This window comes from Columba livia, chromosome 4, assembly GCF_036013475.1.
Source record: "Columba livia isolate bColLiv1 breed racing homer chromosome 4, bColLiv1.pat.W.v2, whole genome shotgun sequence".
Lineage (NCBI taxonomy): Eukaryota > Metazoa > Chordata > Aves > Columbiformes > Columbidae > Columba > Columba livia.
Genome location: NC_088605.1, coordinates 13,549,235 through 13,563,168, shown reverse-complemented (window position 1 = coordinate 13,563,168; position 13,934 = coordinate 13,549,235). Strand labels below are relative to the sequence as shown.

The following is a 13,934-nucleotide window of genomic DNA, read 5'->3' as shown; positions in this document are numbered from 1 at the left end:
GGAATCTGTTGGACTCTATGGATTGCCCGTGTTTAGCCCTGGAGCAACCCAGCCACCACCACAAATGAGACTGCTTATAGCCAGATCACAGAGAAGGGATGGTGGCTAAGGCAAGCATGTAGAATTTGTAAAGTTTTAAACTTTAAACTGTTAGGTTCTGTGAATCACTGCTTTTCTTTTTAGCTTTCTTTAGCTACTCAAGAAAATACTTCACCTTGACCTGAATCTTCTTAATAGAAAAAACTTCTAGTTAAGTTTCCCCAGAGTGCCGAGAAGCTGTAAGAACTGTGTATCTGATTTTGCATACAAACTTGCTTTTTCTTGACCCACTGCCCAAAGCACCCAGCTTAGCTGATGGCAGACACTCAGAAGGAGTGGAAGCAAAGCCTGAAACCAGTTATGAGGACAATTCACCATGCCTCTACTTTCACCTTCCTAAGATGGAAGGATTTACATTGGCAGTCATACAAAACCACGAAAGATGACAGCTCCAAATTTTAGCAATCAGTAAGAAATGCTAGTGTTGAGTGTCGGTGGCCAAGGACCAACTGTATTCAAAGCACTGCAAGTTTTGCTATTTATTTCAAATATTTGCTCAGAGGGATTGTATTTTAAGAGAACAGGATTCCAAACACCTTCTATTCATATCTTCTGTATATATGAATTCATATCAGTTTATAAATTTGCCTTACACTTTAGTCTACTGACAACATCCCCAGTTTGGTACAGGGACTGATCACAGACTTTTCTAGCTTAAAAGAAAAGTAAATTCTAAGATGTCTATGTCTAAGACACGTATGCTGTATTTCAAAACAGCTGTAAAGAAAACTGTGCTTCCTGGGGCAAGAGGAAAAAGAAAGAGATCTGTTTGTGTTATTCATGTTGGCTACACTGAATGAATAAGGCTCTCTGTTGAAGATATAACTCCTTCATGAGTCTAGAAGGTGCAGATATATCCTCGGGCAGAGGCCATAGCTGTTCACACACAAAGAATTTGTTTATTCACAATTACATTATTAAAATACCCTAGGATATACGCAGGATAAAACCTTTAAATGATCCCTGGTATTATGTCTTCCTGCTAAAGCCAGGCAGCTCAGGGAGAAATACAAGCGGGAGCTTGCCCTCCCTTGCTGACTTCCACACTCAGCAAATCCAGCCTGCACCATGGATCCCCCGTCAGCCTGGGAACCTGTCTTTTCTTCTGATTTTCTTGTTTCTCAGGTTCCCAGAAAACACACATGGGCTTTACTAACTGTAATCCCTCAGCCTATTCCTCATTACACAGTTTGAATGCACTCAGTGTGTCCCTGCTTTGAAACACTAAGCTTGACTACGCTTTCCCTGGGGCCAGCGCTTACAGCCTTATGCCTGCAGCACCACCTTCCACCCCTCTGACTGATCACAGCTGCCCGCCCTGGAGGAAAGCTCTGCTTCTCTTCACAAACCCACCCCATGTCTCAGATGTCAGCTGCAGCTGGGAGCCACCCTTCTGCATGGGTGACCGTGCACACGTGAAGCAATGAGAGACACGCCAAGGCTGGTCCGAGCCATACCGACTAGCCTCAGTGAAGGCACACGACTGAATCCCCTCGTACACATTTCTCTATAAGCAACGAGCTGGGTTACCTATTGCTCTCTTATCCACTGAGATCTAGCCAAAGGTAATTCATTTAATCACAGTCCCACAGGAGATAAGGCAGCTTTCTCTGGAGACCATGGCTGGAAGACATACATGGACCCAAGTAATATGAATTCTCTTCCTTTTTTTTTAATTGCCTTTATATCATCATGGTAAAATGACTATGAGTTTTGCTCCCACTAAGGTTAATATTCTGCCTGAAGTCAATGAGAGTAGAAGGGATCCCAGTAGGGATCCCGCCATCAGATCTTGAGCTTGCCCTGTACCAAGAGCTCTCACAGCCCAGAAGCAGAGTTCTCCCATCTAAATGCACATCCACACCCTTAGCTACCACACCAGATATACATACAAAGTGGAAGGGCATCTCATGGGCTGCCTTTGCAGCTAACAGGAGAGATTGTTTGAACCAGATACCAAGATAAAATAACAACAATTTACGTATACATTTATCCAAGATTAGACTCTATGCCTAATGTGGTGTCTTGATCTAATCATTGGAAATACGTGGCTTTTCAAAAGACCTGATCCATGGTCTATTGACCTTAATGCTTAACATTTTTTGCCTGCTACATTCTTCTTAATGTCCTGCTTGTTTGCACACCAGGAGTACCCAACAGGACCCTCTCCAAATTTCATACAGTGCTACAGGTTTTTTTGAACAGTGACAAAGCACAGTGCTTAAAGGAACCAGTGAGGCACCTGCCAACACATTTCCGGCTGTTGTTCCTTTGCATATACTGGAGAAGCCCAATTCCAAACTAGCTGCCAAAATGCTACAAGCCTGAATCTTTATAATCAACATTTGGTTCTACAAAATCCTTAGGTCCTTCCAAAGCTTGTGTCTCCTAAACTTAGCTTTGTATTGATTTAAAACTGATCAGTTACTCAATTATACTTCATGACAAGGCACCTCAACAGAAGCTCCCCTGTTATTCATGCCAAGATTGTATTAGGCACACACAGTACTGAAACATGATTAGCTGGGCCCTGTGACTCTGCTAACTCACCCACCAGACAATCAGCCCGGAACAAATTCAATCCAGATTCCCAGCTGATGAAAACCAGTGTCACTCCATTAACATCAAGTCTATTTGCACCAGCTGGCTCAAATGTTTCCAATTATCATCAGATATTATCCATTAATTTGAAAGCCCCTGCCACACTGAAATATTTCCTATTGTGCTTGTGCTTTCATACTCATCCTTACTTTGTGTCTCCTAACACAAGAATAATTCACACTGACTGCTTGAGACATACTGCAGCATCTGTGAGAACAAAGGTGACCTCCTAATGCTGTTGCCACCAAAGAGGCCGCCAAGGGTCCCATCACACATTCCGTTTAAGGAACCAATGAACAGACCCCTGCTTGCCCCGAAGAGTGAATGGCAGGTCAGATTTATATTGAAAACTCAAATTTCTACAGTTGGAGAGAACTATTAACCTGTCTGCATCAGGCTTTTAATGTAAGCCCTCAGGCAAATTTAGGAGTGCTGAGCCATCTGTGATCTGGGAGCTCTGGAAAATAGTATGCAACCTTTGAAACAAGGCACAGTATACTTGTCTGAGAGTACAGCCAGCTAATGCACAGCAGCATAACCATGTTAATGCTGATAGCAGGGAAACAGCACAGATTTGGCACCATCGGTGTTGACAGATGTCATCACCTTGTAAAAATCACCTATATAATAAAGAGCTATGTAAGATTAGCTGCCATTTGTTTAAATTATGTTTAATCTTGCTGATTGAAGGGGTTTGTTGCTTAAAATCTGGTTATACAGCATGTGTACTGCTAGCATGCTGCAACACAGGATAAATTCCCCTACATGGCTGCACTTCCATTGTATCTCAGTGAAAAACTGCTCACTCAAAAATAGGATTTTGCTTTGTTTTTCTACTTTGATAGTATATTTCTATTTTAAAGAGCATTTTTCAAGTCTAAGTCATGACTAGCACTACACCTTACAAAGGATGCTGCATACACATATTACTCAGACTTCCCAGCACAAGGGTCATTCTGATTTACCCAGAGTAACTAAATATCATTTTGGAAAATATTTCCTAATTAATATCCATGAATTTTCAAGGAAAGTATCAAGTGAAAAACATTTGAAAAAATTGTGTTTCTGGACAAAAAAAAAAATCCATGCTGTTAGACAGAATTTTGAGGAACCAGATCAAAATTATTGTTTTCTGAAGACTAGATTCAATTGCCCACACATATATATCTGGTGTCAACAAGATTCCCTTCATATATGAAACTGCCACACTGAGTCTGCATGTATGGAAAAGGACTTACGAGAGGTTTCATCTGTACTATTCTGGCATGGTAGCTGGAGTCCAGATAGGGTAATCTACAGCATCTCACATGATAGTAGATCTGTTAATGGAGCCCACAAGTGTCTTAAACAGATTCCTAAATAAGTGACCTGTGTTTTTGTAAGTCTCGAAACAAGGAGTCTTCTAGTAACTTCAGGGAAAGCCACTGGAGATCAAGCACTTCAGAAAATCAGAACATTTTTTTCAATATTATGTACCTAAGTTTAGCATCACTTTTTTCTAATAACTTGAACCTATTTTAAAATATTTTAAAATATAGGCATATTTTATTAAAAAAAATCTAGTCTGATAAGTAAGTTATCCTAAGGCATTGCTGAGAAATAAGCAATAGCCTGTGATGACTGTTTCTCAGACACATGTGCCTTTCATATTTGAGCAGATAAATGGGCAAGTTCCAGTTTAGTTAAAATCTGAACTGTTACTCTTAAATGTCCCATTCTCTCCATTCACGAAATAGAGCAGGGGTGTCAAACTCACTTTCACCAGGGGCCACATCAGCCTAGCAGTTGCCTTCAAAGGAGTAGTAGGAGTAGTTACATTTACACAGTCCTAAAATTACATTCGGCTTTTTGAAGGCAACCGGGAGGCTGATGTGGCCTGCGGTGAAAATGAGTTTGACACCCCTGAAATAAAGGATCTAAGGTGACTGGACTGATTGCCTTAAGTGCTGATCTCTGAGTTCTGTCATAAAATAAAACCTAACTGTGAAATGTCTGAGCCTCTTTCCACAAGTACAAACAAGTGTAAAGCGATACTTTTGTATCTGACAACATATATTGTTTAATTTTCTATGCCTGTATTGGGGTAAACCTTGCCCTATTGGCTGGTTAGCAGTAATGGGCGAAGTTTTAGGTCCATGTTACACAGCAGCAAGTGAATACAGAAGTTCGAGGCAGTGCAGAACCTTGGGCAGCAAAGCCAGCACTTGTGCGTTTCCATTTTGGATGATGCATTAATTAAAATACTTCAAAATTTTACCTCCATATATTTCATTAAAAGCAAAAAATATTACTAATTTTCAATCACTAACCTTTATCTTGCACCAGTACTTCCAGCTCTTCTCGAATCCCATCATACCAGCTGGTGATGTCCACATGGAGCGAGTAATCACAACAGGATTTGGTGTCAGCTGCCTCATGCCACTTCTCAAAGGAGGTCAGTAAACTTGATCCAGGCTCTGGAAGCACATGGTCAACTGGAAAAGAGATTCAGTGTCTGTTACCCAGACTGCACACTGCTCAGTTTTCCTCAGTGCCTGTGAGGAAGTAGCTTTCCAGCATCTCAGCCAAAGCAGTAGCCTTGGAGGCAGTTAGTGTGTAGACTGTAACTTTGGGATGTTAGCCAGGTCCTGCTGTCTCAGGTACAGCAGACTTTGTGGACAGTCTATGCTAAAGCTGAGTCTGGCAACCTGCTTGTTGCAACATCAGCAGACACACAGTGGGAGAGACAAACATCTCACAGTTTAGAGAACCTTTGTTTTTCCCTTTACTGTTTTGTAAGAGACCACAAGTTCTGGACTTATCTGTATTTATTGTCTGGAGTGTCCATTTCTATATATTTCATGGTAAGCATTATTATTAACCAGTGCCTCATAGTCACTGAACTGGCCCACTCTGCTTTACCAATGTATCAATGGAGATGTCGAAGGCTTTCTCAGCAGCCAGAACTGGGAATACAGCCAAAGGTCTGAACAGAGATGCTGTAGAGCACAAACTCTCAGCCACTCTATATGGCAGACTGAGTGTGCTGCAACTACACATCTACACTGTCTCAAGGCTTTCTGCATCTGATGACGCCACATGTTTACTGACATAAAATAAAGACATGAGCACTTATGCATATATACTCATCTTTGCAGTGCTAGGTCAAAAGCAAGTATGGGAACAAAGCAAGATGTGCTTACCAGTGACCTTTGCAAACCTAATGCAGCACAGGAAGCCTCGAATGAAGAACATTCACTGAAAAAGTTATTAACAAAAGTAACGAACAACAATGCATCTTGTGCTTATTGCCACAGATCCTTTCAGTTGATACTTACTGATGAATATAGGTAACTGCTAACACCACTCAGAAAAAAAAAGCCACATTCCAATTAAGTGGGAGTAAAACGCACCGGGCAGCTTTTCTACACAAGGAAGCTAAGCCCGTTTTGTATCACCTGAACAAGTGCCTCACAAAATCTAAGCAAAAGCCAAGACACTGCTACTAAGAAAGATATAAATCTTGTGCTGCCATCTAGTAGACGGAATAAGAGTCTTTAACAACTAGAAACACTTCGGCCTTCCACCAAGAAAGATGCTCCTCCAGTAAGGGCTTTCTCCATTCCAAATCCATAAATAAGCATCTTGTCATTTCCAAAACCCCTGAAATGTCACTAAGTGGGAACAAGAGGTCGTTGTCAGATTTTCTGTGTCACATAGTTACAGCACTAACGACATTGTTTTTCAAAAATCCCAGGAGCAGGTATATTATCCCTCAATGTTTGCTCTGCATTTCAGATGGAAATCCAAAAGACAATTCCCCATGATGCTGTTTCTTTCTGAGAGTAGGTTCATTTTCAGGCCAACCCTGGGTGACAATGATGAATGAATCTCCAACACATTGCCCAGAAAGCTGAAGATTAATCACAGAAGATCTCAGAAAATCAGTATGGAGCCTACTGTAGCTATCCCCACGTGTGCTACATGAGCCTCAGCCTGAGGTGGCAAGAGTTAGTATTGCTAGTACTCACTGATCATGGTGGTGCCCCCTGCTAGCGCTGCTTTTGTGCCTTGATAGAAGTCATCAACAGTAGTCATTCCGTGGCAGGGCTTTTGTAGGTAAGTGTTGACATCTATTCCCCCAGGAATAACCATCCGCCCATTAGCCTCTATGGTCTTGACTCCTCCAGGAACAATCAGATTCTCTCCTATTTGCCTGGGCAGCAAGGAAAACCAACATTATTCTACTTAAACAAAAAAGCACGGGGGACAGAAGCTATCTGAGGCATGTAGGGGAGAGGAACCAAGGGGCCGTAGAAGAAGAACTGGGACCCCAAAGGGAAGGGGAAGCTCAAGCACCCACTCCAGCCACGCTGCTCAGCACTGGCACAACAAAATATCCATAAGCCTGAGTAGCTGGGCCATGTGCTCAGGCTGCTTTGCATTGCTCTAGTGGCCAATAAAGAAGCTGTAATACACCAGCATTAAAAACTGATTATTTTTTATATGATGAAGGGTGAGATTTAAGTGTCCTATCTTTAAACAATTACAAATATCTAGAGTTATCACTCTCTTGGGGGCTCTGGTTTTGTATATTAAGTTCTTAGATGAAAACAGAAAAATGTAGATCAAATATGACAGCAGGGTGGAATTGTAAGTATATGGCAGAATCACAGGGCACATCAGAAAGGAGGCATAATTACTTTGTAAATAAGTAATGCAATTTTTTACTTAAAAAGAAATCTAAAGACGCTAAGATACAGAAATACATATCTAAAAGACCCAAATAACTCTAAACTACCACGTCACATATTCTTCATCATTCTTTTACAGCTAAAACTTAGTGAAACATTCTGCACAACTGTGCGGAAGAAAATGTTAATTAACTGCTGCCATGTTCTCCTCTTCAGTTCTTCAAAACAGGATATTTTTTTCCACTGTTAAAAATATTAATCTCTCCCCCATGTTGATATCAAGCAAACTCCAGATATTCACAATCAAAATACTTTTAGTATTCATGGACACAACTATGAGTAAATTAACCTTTAACTTTTAAAGCCACATTACATTTTTATTTTCTGCTTCATATGGTGCTAAACAGGAAAAGGTACAGGTCTGTGTAGAAGCCATGGCTCTGCACTGTTACAGCACAATATATTTGGGCTTAGAGATAAGTATAAGGTAGTTTAAGTTCACTTAGTTTATCTCGTATTACAGACACACAGCCCTTGCCTTAGTTTCCTTTTGTCTGGGATAAAATAACATTTATCCACAGCTAAACAAATACCCCAGACATCTGAGCTGTTGAATCTGTTTCTCCCATATTAAAATGCAACTCCCACCTATGGAGCAAAATACAGCAACTGATTAACAGCCAATCGCAATAAGCTAGAACCGAAAATTAATATAGCTATTAATTAAACCCAGTGAAAAAAACAGGGATAATTATTCACATTGGAATTTGGCCAAACCGCCAGAGTTAATAAATAGCCCCATGAGGTCGAGAATTTGTTTCATATGCTATGCAAAAATGTCACCTCCAGCAGCTCGGCTCCCGCGGTGCTCTGGGTTTTGGCTGAAGGGAAGCACAGCCATCAGGTTAGCAACCCCCCCAGCATCATGAGCTGGGTCTCAGCTGCTCAGAACTGAACAAATCCAAAAGGCCTTACTCGTGAGAGCTGGTAATATCACGGCTTGAAGCTGTACAACTCCATGTCTGGTGTCTAACAGTCATCAACACATACAGCACTGGGAGCATGTCATAAGCTGTTTACAGCTCTGCAAAACACTTATAATACCATGACAAACAGGGAACTGATATGTGTGCAAAAGCCAGCAGCAGCCCAGCACATCCAATTGCGCAAACAAGACGCAAGAAGCTCCTCTGCTGGTAAAATCTGACTCACAAAGGCAGACCATAAGGCACTCTAACACATGAGCCTACAAGAAAGATGGGGACACACTTTTTAGAAGGACGTGTTACGACAGGACAAGGGGTAACAGTTTTAAACTAAAAAGAGGGGACATTCAGACTAGACATGAAGAAGAAATTTTTTACAATGAGAACAGTAAAATACTGGCCCAAGTTGCCCAGAGAGGTGGTGGATGCCCCATTCCTGGAAACATTCAAGACCAGGTTGGATGGCGCCTGAGCAACCTGATCTGCTTGTAGATGTCCCTGCTCATTGCAGGGGGGTTGGACTAGATGACTAAGGTGTCTAAGGTGGAATTGCCCTCCATGGACTACCACACCTTCTGAAAATACTAAAGAAAACCTACACAAAAATGTAAAGCAATTCATTTTAATTTTCTTACACAATCAGAATCTACAAGTTCCCTATTCAACTCAAATGAATTGAAAGAGTGCTGAGTATGTACTGAAGTTTTTTGATGACTCACTGCTCATTATTTTCAGTGTACAGTTGAGTAACAGCTTATTTGGCAACAGCTGAAGTCATCAATGCTGAATGGACCTGGGACCACATGGCCTGTGTGGATGATGCTGTGCTATTACCTGTCAGGAGCCTGTCTCATCTCTTGCCCTGGAATCAAGATTAAGGCTGGGAGAAGGCTGATCTTCACTGGCATTCAAAGTTATTTTTATTCTGACTGACTAGAACAGAGAGTAAGAGATAACGTGACAGAATTCCTGAATTGCTCACTTATTAATTCTAAGTGTAGGTTAATAAGAATGGGGTTCCGTTACTTGTGGGTGAAAAATACAATAGCACAGATAACTGTATTCTAGACACTGTATAAATGATTGAGCTAGTCTTCTGATGCACCAGCAACTAGAAAAATCAGACGCATGGAAAGTTGTTGCTGTCTGCATCCTTCAGCTGAACAAACTGGTAAATTCTGTCGTACACAAGCTGATTAAAGCACAATGGAAACAGCAAGCTCCAACTCTTCATAAGCTTAACCCAAGAAAGCTGAAATCCTCCCCCTGGGATGCCATGGAGTTATTTCTGTCATTATCAAGCCCAGATCTCTTTTAGGAGTGTGAAGCTCCCTCTAACTTGGCTCATCTCCTGCCCAGCTCTGAAGACCCCATCCCCAGTCACCCATCTTGCACACTTGTCGGTCCCCTCCAGCCTGGAGGCATTCAACCTTCTCCTTGGCAGGAACAGAGCAGAGGACAACAAGCACCAGACTGTGTGACCTGCTGCATGGAAACCAGGGCTCATTTCTTCACATGGATAACAAAGAACAGGATAGATGTAGGCAAAATATATTATTTATGTGCCAACAGCAATTTAAATTACTAGATATCTAAATTACTAGATACCAGAGAACTGGCTCTCAGCTGTCATCTGAGTTTGCAGGGCTTCAGTTTCAGCTAAGAAAAATCCACATGCACCAGTGCTCCCTCATACCTAGAGAGCCGGTTTGAGCATTGATAGGTACAAGAATGCACCTACCATCTTCCAAACTATAGCTAATCTTCAAATTCAAGGTTATATCTTCATTCCTCTCTGCAGGACAGTCTGCAGGGACACAAGCATTAAAAGACCCTACTGATTTCATTAGTCTGCAAAAGAAACCCAACCATCTATTTTTCAGTGAGTTTCCACTGCAGAATAAGGAAATTAACCCAGATATTTTATATCCCAGCAAAACCAGGACACTATTTCCTATTCTGGGCTGAGTGGTTTTGTGTCCGCTCCATTCTGTGGAAAGAATTCTGTATTATCAGCGGGATCTACAGCTGGGGAGTTAGGGCATCAGCTGAAATGTAGATGCCCAAGGTTCAAAGTCCTGCTCCAAAGGATCTTGAGAAACATTTAACAACAATGTTAAATATTGAGACACAATGGGCAACTCCAGCTGGAGAACCTGAAAGAGACCAATCCCAGAAAATACAATGCTTTCCTAGACTGCAGAATTTATCATCCAAACACAGTTAGGACCCAAGTCCATCTCACACCAGGCTGCTCTCACAAATTAGCGGCTTTTTCAGACCAGGACTTCTTGCACAGTTTACAAAGAAAAATCTTGGGTCATCTAAATCCAGGAAACCAGGCATGACTTGGGGTGTTGAATAGTAAACTTTCCTCCTTGGGCAAAGATAAAGAAAGGCATTTTAAAAACTAAAATACTGCCTGTTTACTCATTATTAATCCTAGCTATCTTGGGCTACTGAGATACTTTCTGGAGGTATGGATCCATGCATGGATTTCAGACGGAGTCTATGCGCTTAACAAGGGCAGCTGAAAGAAAGCCTGGCATTGCTAACCTGCCTACCAAATATCATTGCATTTCTACAATCAAGGCAAAAAATCCACAGCAGTTTCAGACTGTCAGCATCTCATGCACTTAGTTGTTACATCAGTTCTGGTGCTTGTAAGTGTTACTAGGAAATTTGCATCTGAACAAAGCAAGCACAGAAAAACTCAACTAAAATGCCTATCAAAGAGAGTACAACTTGGCTGATTGTTACTATTAAAAAAAAAAGATACATGTTCAAAATCATATGCCTTCTCCACTTGAAACAATATGCTCCTTTTGCCACTTCTGCAATGCAAGCAACAATACAACTGGAACGGCAGAGTGAAGCATTAAAAAGAAAACTGCACAGTCCATGGACAAAAGTGTTCAGAATTTCTTCTGTTATAATAACCTGAAGCATGAATAATGTAAGTAGCCACAGATATATAAAGAATCAAACTTTTAATCTGATGGTATCTTCTCACAAAAAGGAGCTCTGAGAACAAGTAGGTAATTAATTATTTACCAGATAGCCATAATTATGTTTCTGTGCATTAAACTGTAGCCTCTGGAGACCAAACTTGCTAGGCCTGTAGTGGAAATGTTTAGCAGTCAAGAAAAAGGCTTTGATCCTTTTGTACATCAGAGTGCTTTGTACACACTAGATAATTTTGTAAACTAGAGACCCCCATCTCCACTAAGCCAAGGTAAGACCAGTAAAACTACATAAATAGACATCTCAGTCACCATTTCCCAGGCTATCAGTAACATGTATTTAATGTTTTTCCACCTAAAGAATAATTTCCCAGTTCCTGTATTTTATATCCTGATAAATCAGTAAGATTTTCTGTCTAACCGTGTGAAGATTTAAGATTATATACCTTTGCTAAATAGGAAAAGGGACATATGAGCAATGCATAACAATGTTGTAAGAACAGAACATGCTGCACTTCAGCATTAACCAACAGGAGAACTGAGAAGGAGCAGGTCCCTGTTAGCACTGTGTAACATGGAGCATATTTCTGTGACGTACAGCTCTTCAGAGCATGGCTGCATTCACCCTGCTTAGTTGTGGAGAAAAAGGCTGTAATCAGCCCTCTGTCATACATGGACTCAAAAATATCCATTGTCCTTAGCATTACTTCTTGAGAAAGCCTACTTGTCTTAACTATTTTACAAGAAACTAGGATTGAAGTCTTTGAAAAGCAAATACCTTCAAATTGCAACAAAGAAATTGTCTACTTAGCAAAGATAAAATGGCAGAATTTCATAATTTAACACTCCTCTACTACAGCCCCACATCTAGAGGTAACCAAGATGCTGGCTGAAAGATTTCAGGTCAGCACCATCAAGAAATCACAGTAGTCTACACTAACAAGCATGCAAAAGAAGTTCAATACTTTAGAAAACCAACTTTATAAGTCCATCTTCAAGGTATATGTCTGCATAGAAGGAGTGGTCATCATTGATAATTCTTCCACCTTTAATGAGTAGTCGGTCACTCTGGGGGGAAAAAAAGAGGAAGAAATGTGGGTTTGTTGAAACTTACATTTTATAGAAAGCCATTAACATCAAAGCACTTACCCTATATAAAGTTCTATGCCATAGATTCAGGTGGATACATAGACAGTGGAGACAAAAAACATTGTTTTACTGTTTACTTCTAACTTCTGGAACATGCGGCCTCATGGCCATCACAGTCATTTTTTTTTCTTTCTTTTTTGTCAAAGCAGAACTCATTGCACATGAGAACACTTGAAATCCCACTACCTTCCCTTTTTACCACCACCTTATTGTACAAAGGCCAAAAAAGGAAGAGAAGCCCACAGAATAAACTGCCCAACACTGGAATGACCAAGCTGAGCTCACCTGGGATTCTCAGCAGCCCTGGATGAGCAACTGAGCTTGAAATGAGAGGGGACAAGGTCAGGAGAGACTGCTGAGCTCTATAATGCAGAAACTCCTGCCCAGGGAAACTGCTTTAAGCAACATCAGCTCAGCAGGGTTAACTCGGCTGCGCCACCACTTGTGCCTTCTGCACTGTGTTACAGACCGACTGCAGAAAATCTCATTTCTAGTGGGCATGAAGAATGAAAAGGTGTCTGATTTGTGATTCTTGCAGGTCGCAGGCTGCTGATTACTCAAAGGCACTCTGTACTGAGGCTCCCCACACTGTATCTTACTCCATGAATGAATCCAGGAGCACAGCCTCAAAAGTTTGGTTTACCTGAAATATTCTAGAAACAGCAAAGAGTTACTGCCTCCTGGTATTTTCTAAAGTGCCAGAAAGCAAACATTTTTTCCTGTGAAGAACTGTTCAAATATCAGGTCTGCTGGGCACTGTTCACAACAATCATCTGTTTCCATTTTTCTCTATTCAAATGGTTACATTCTGTTCTCAAAAAATACATTTTACAGAAAGCAAATTTTACCACTGCATATGCTTGAGAACCAATACTTAACTCTCTCATTGAAGAGGTCACCCTGGAAACAACAGCACTCTACCACCAACCCAGAGATAGGGCAAATCTGTAACTTCAGTACATAACACTTTTGGAAAGACTTTTGCCAAGTCACTGTAAATGCTGGAATACTGTAAGGCAGTCAGAACCTTCTTTTCCCATACATATATATAAAAAGCCATTTATTGTAAATTATTTCCTTGGCTCACTAAACAATAACTCAGAATCTCCATTTTATCCTTGATTTATACTACTTACTCCAGACTTAATTCTTGGGTTAATTACAGGATGACTCACACATATAAACCATGCATGTCCCAAGTTCCCAGTTTAGAAAACAACTAAACAAGTTGATATGTTTCCTCGTCTCTAAAACCAGGACAACACTAGAGACCTCCTGAAAATGTGTTGGTTAAAAAGTGCTAAGTCAGAGCCAGGGGTGTTACAACAACCTTTCTTCAGTTACATGTAGCATTTTCAGCTTGCACTTGAATATCTTGCAGGTTCAAAGCTTCAGTCGCCCTCCATATCATTCTAGGAAATTAAAAATGGAGAAGCAGACATTTTAAGGAGAGAAAGAAAGTG

At 40.9% G+C, this 13,934-nt stretch overlaps 1 protein-coding gene across 3 annotated transcripts in view; it reads right to left on the bottom strand.

Moving 5' to 3' along the window:
• The window catches only part of CRMP1 (collapsin response mediator protein 1), a 50,429-nt gene that overhangs the window by 21,209 nt on the left and 15,286 nt on the right, over window positions 1-13,934 (bottom strand). For 2 of the 3 annotated variants that reach the window (XM_005501333.4, XM_065060492.1), the window contains exons 2-4: window positions 12,302-12,390; window positions 6,711-6,895; window positions 5,010-5,174 (exon numbers count right to left, since the gene is read on the bottom strand). In XM_005501333.4, coding sequence (XP_005501390.2) covers window positions 5,010-5,174; window positions 6,711-6,895; window positions 12,302-12,390 — 439 coding nt within the window. The remainder of the gene's footprint in view (window positions 1-5,009; window positions 5,175-6,710; window positions 6,896-12,301; window positions 12,391-13,934) is intronic. The other variant, XM_065060491.1, reaches the window with a different exon arrangement.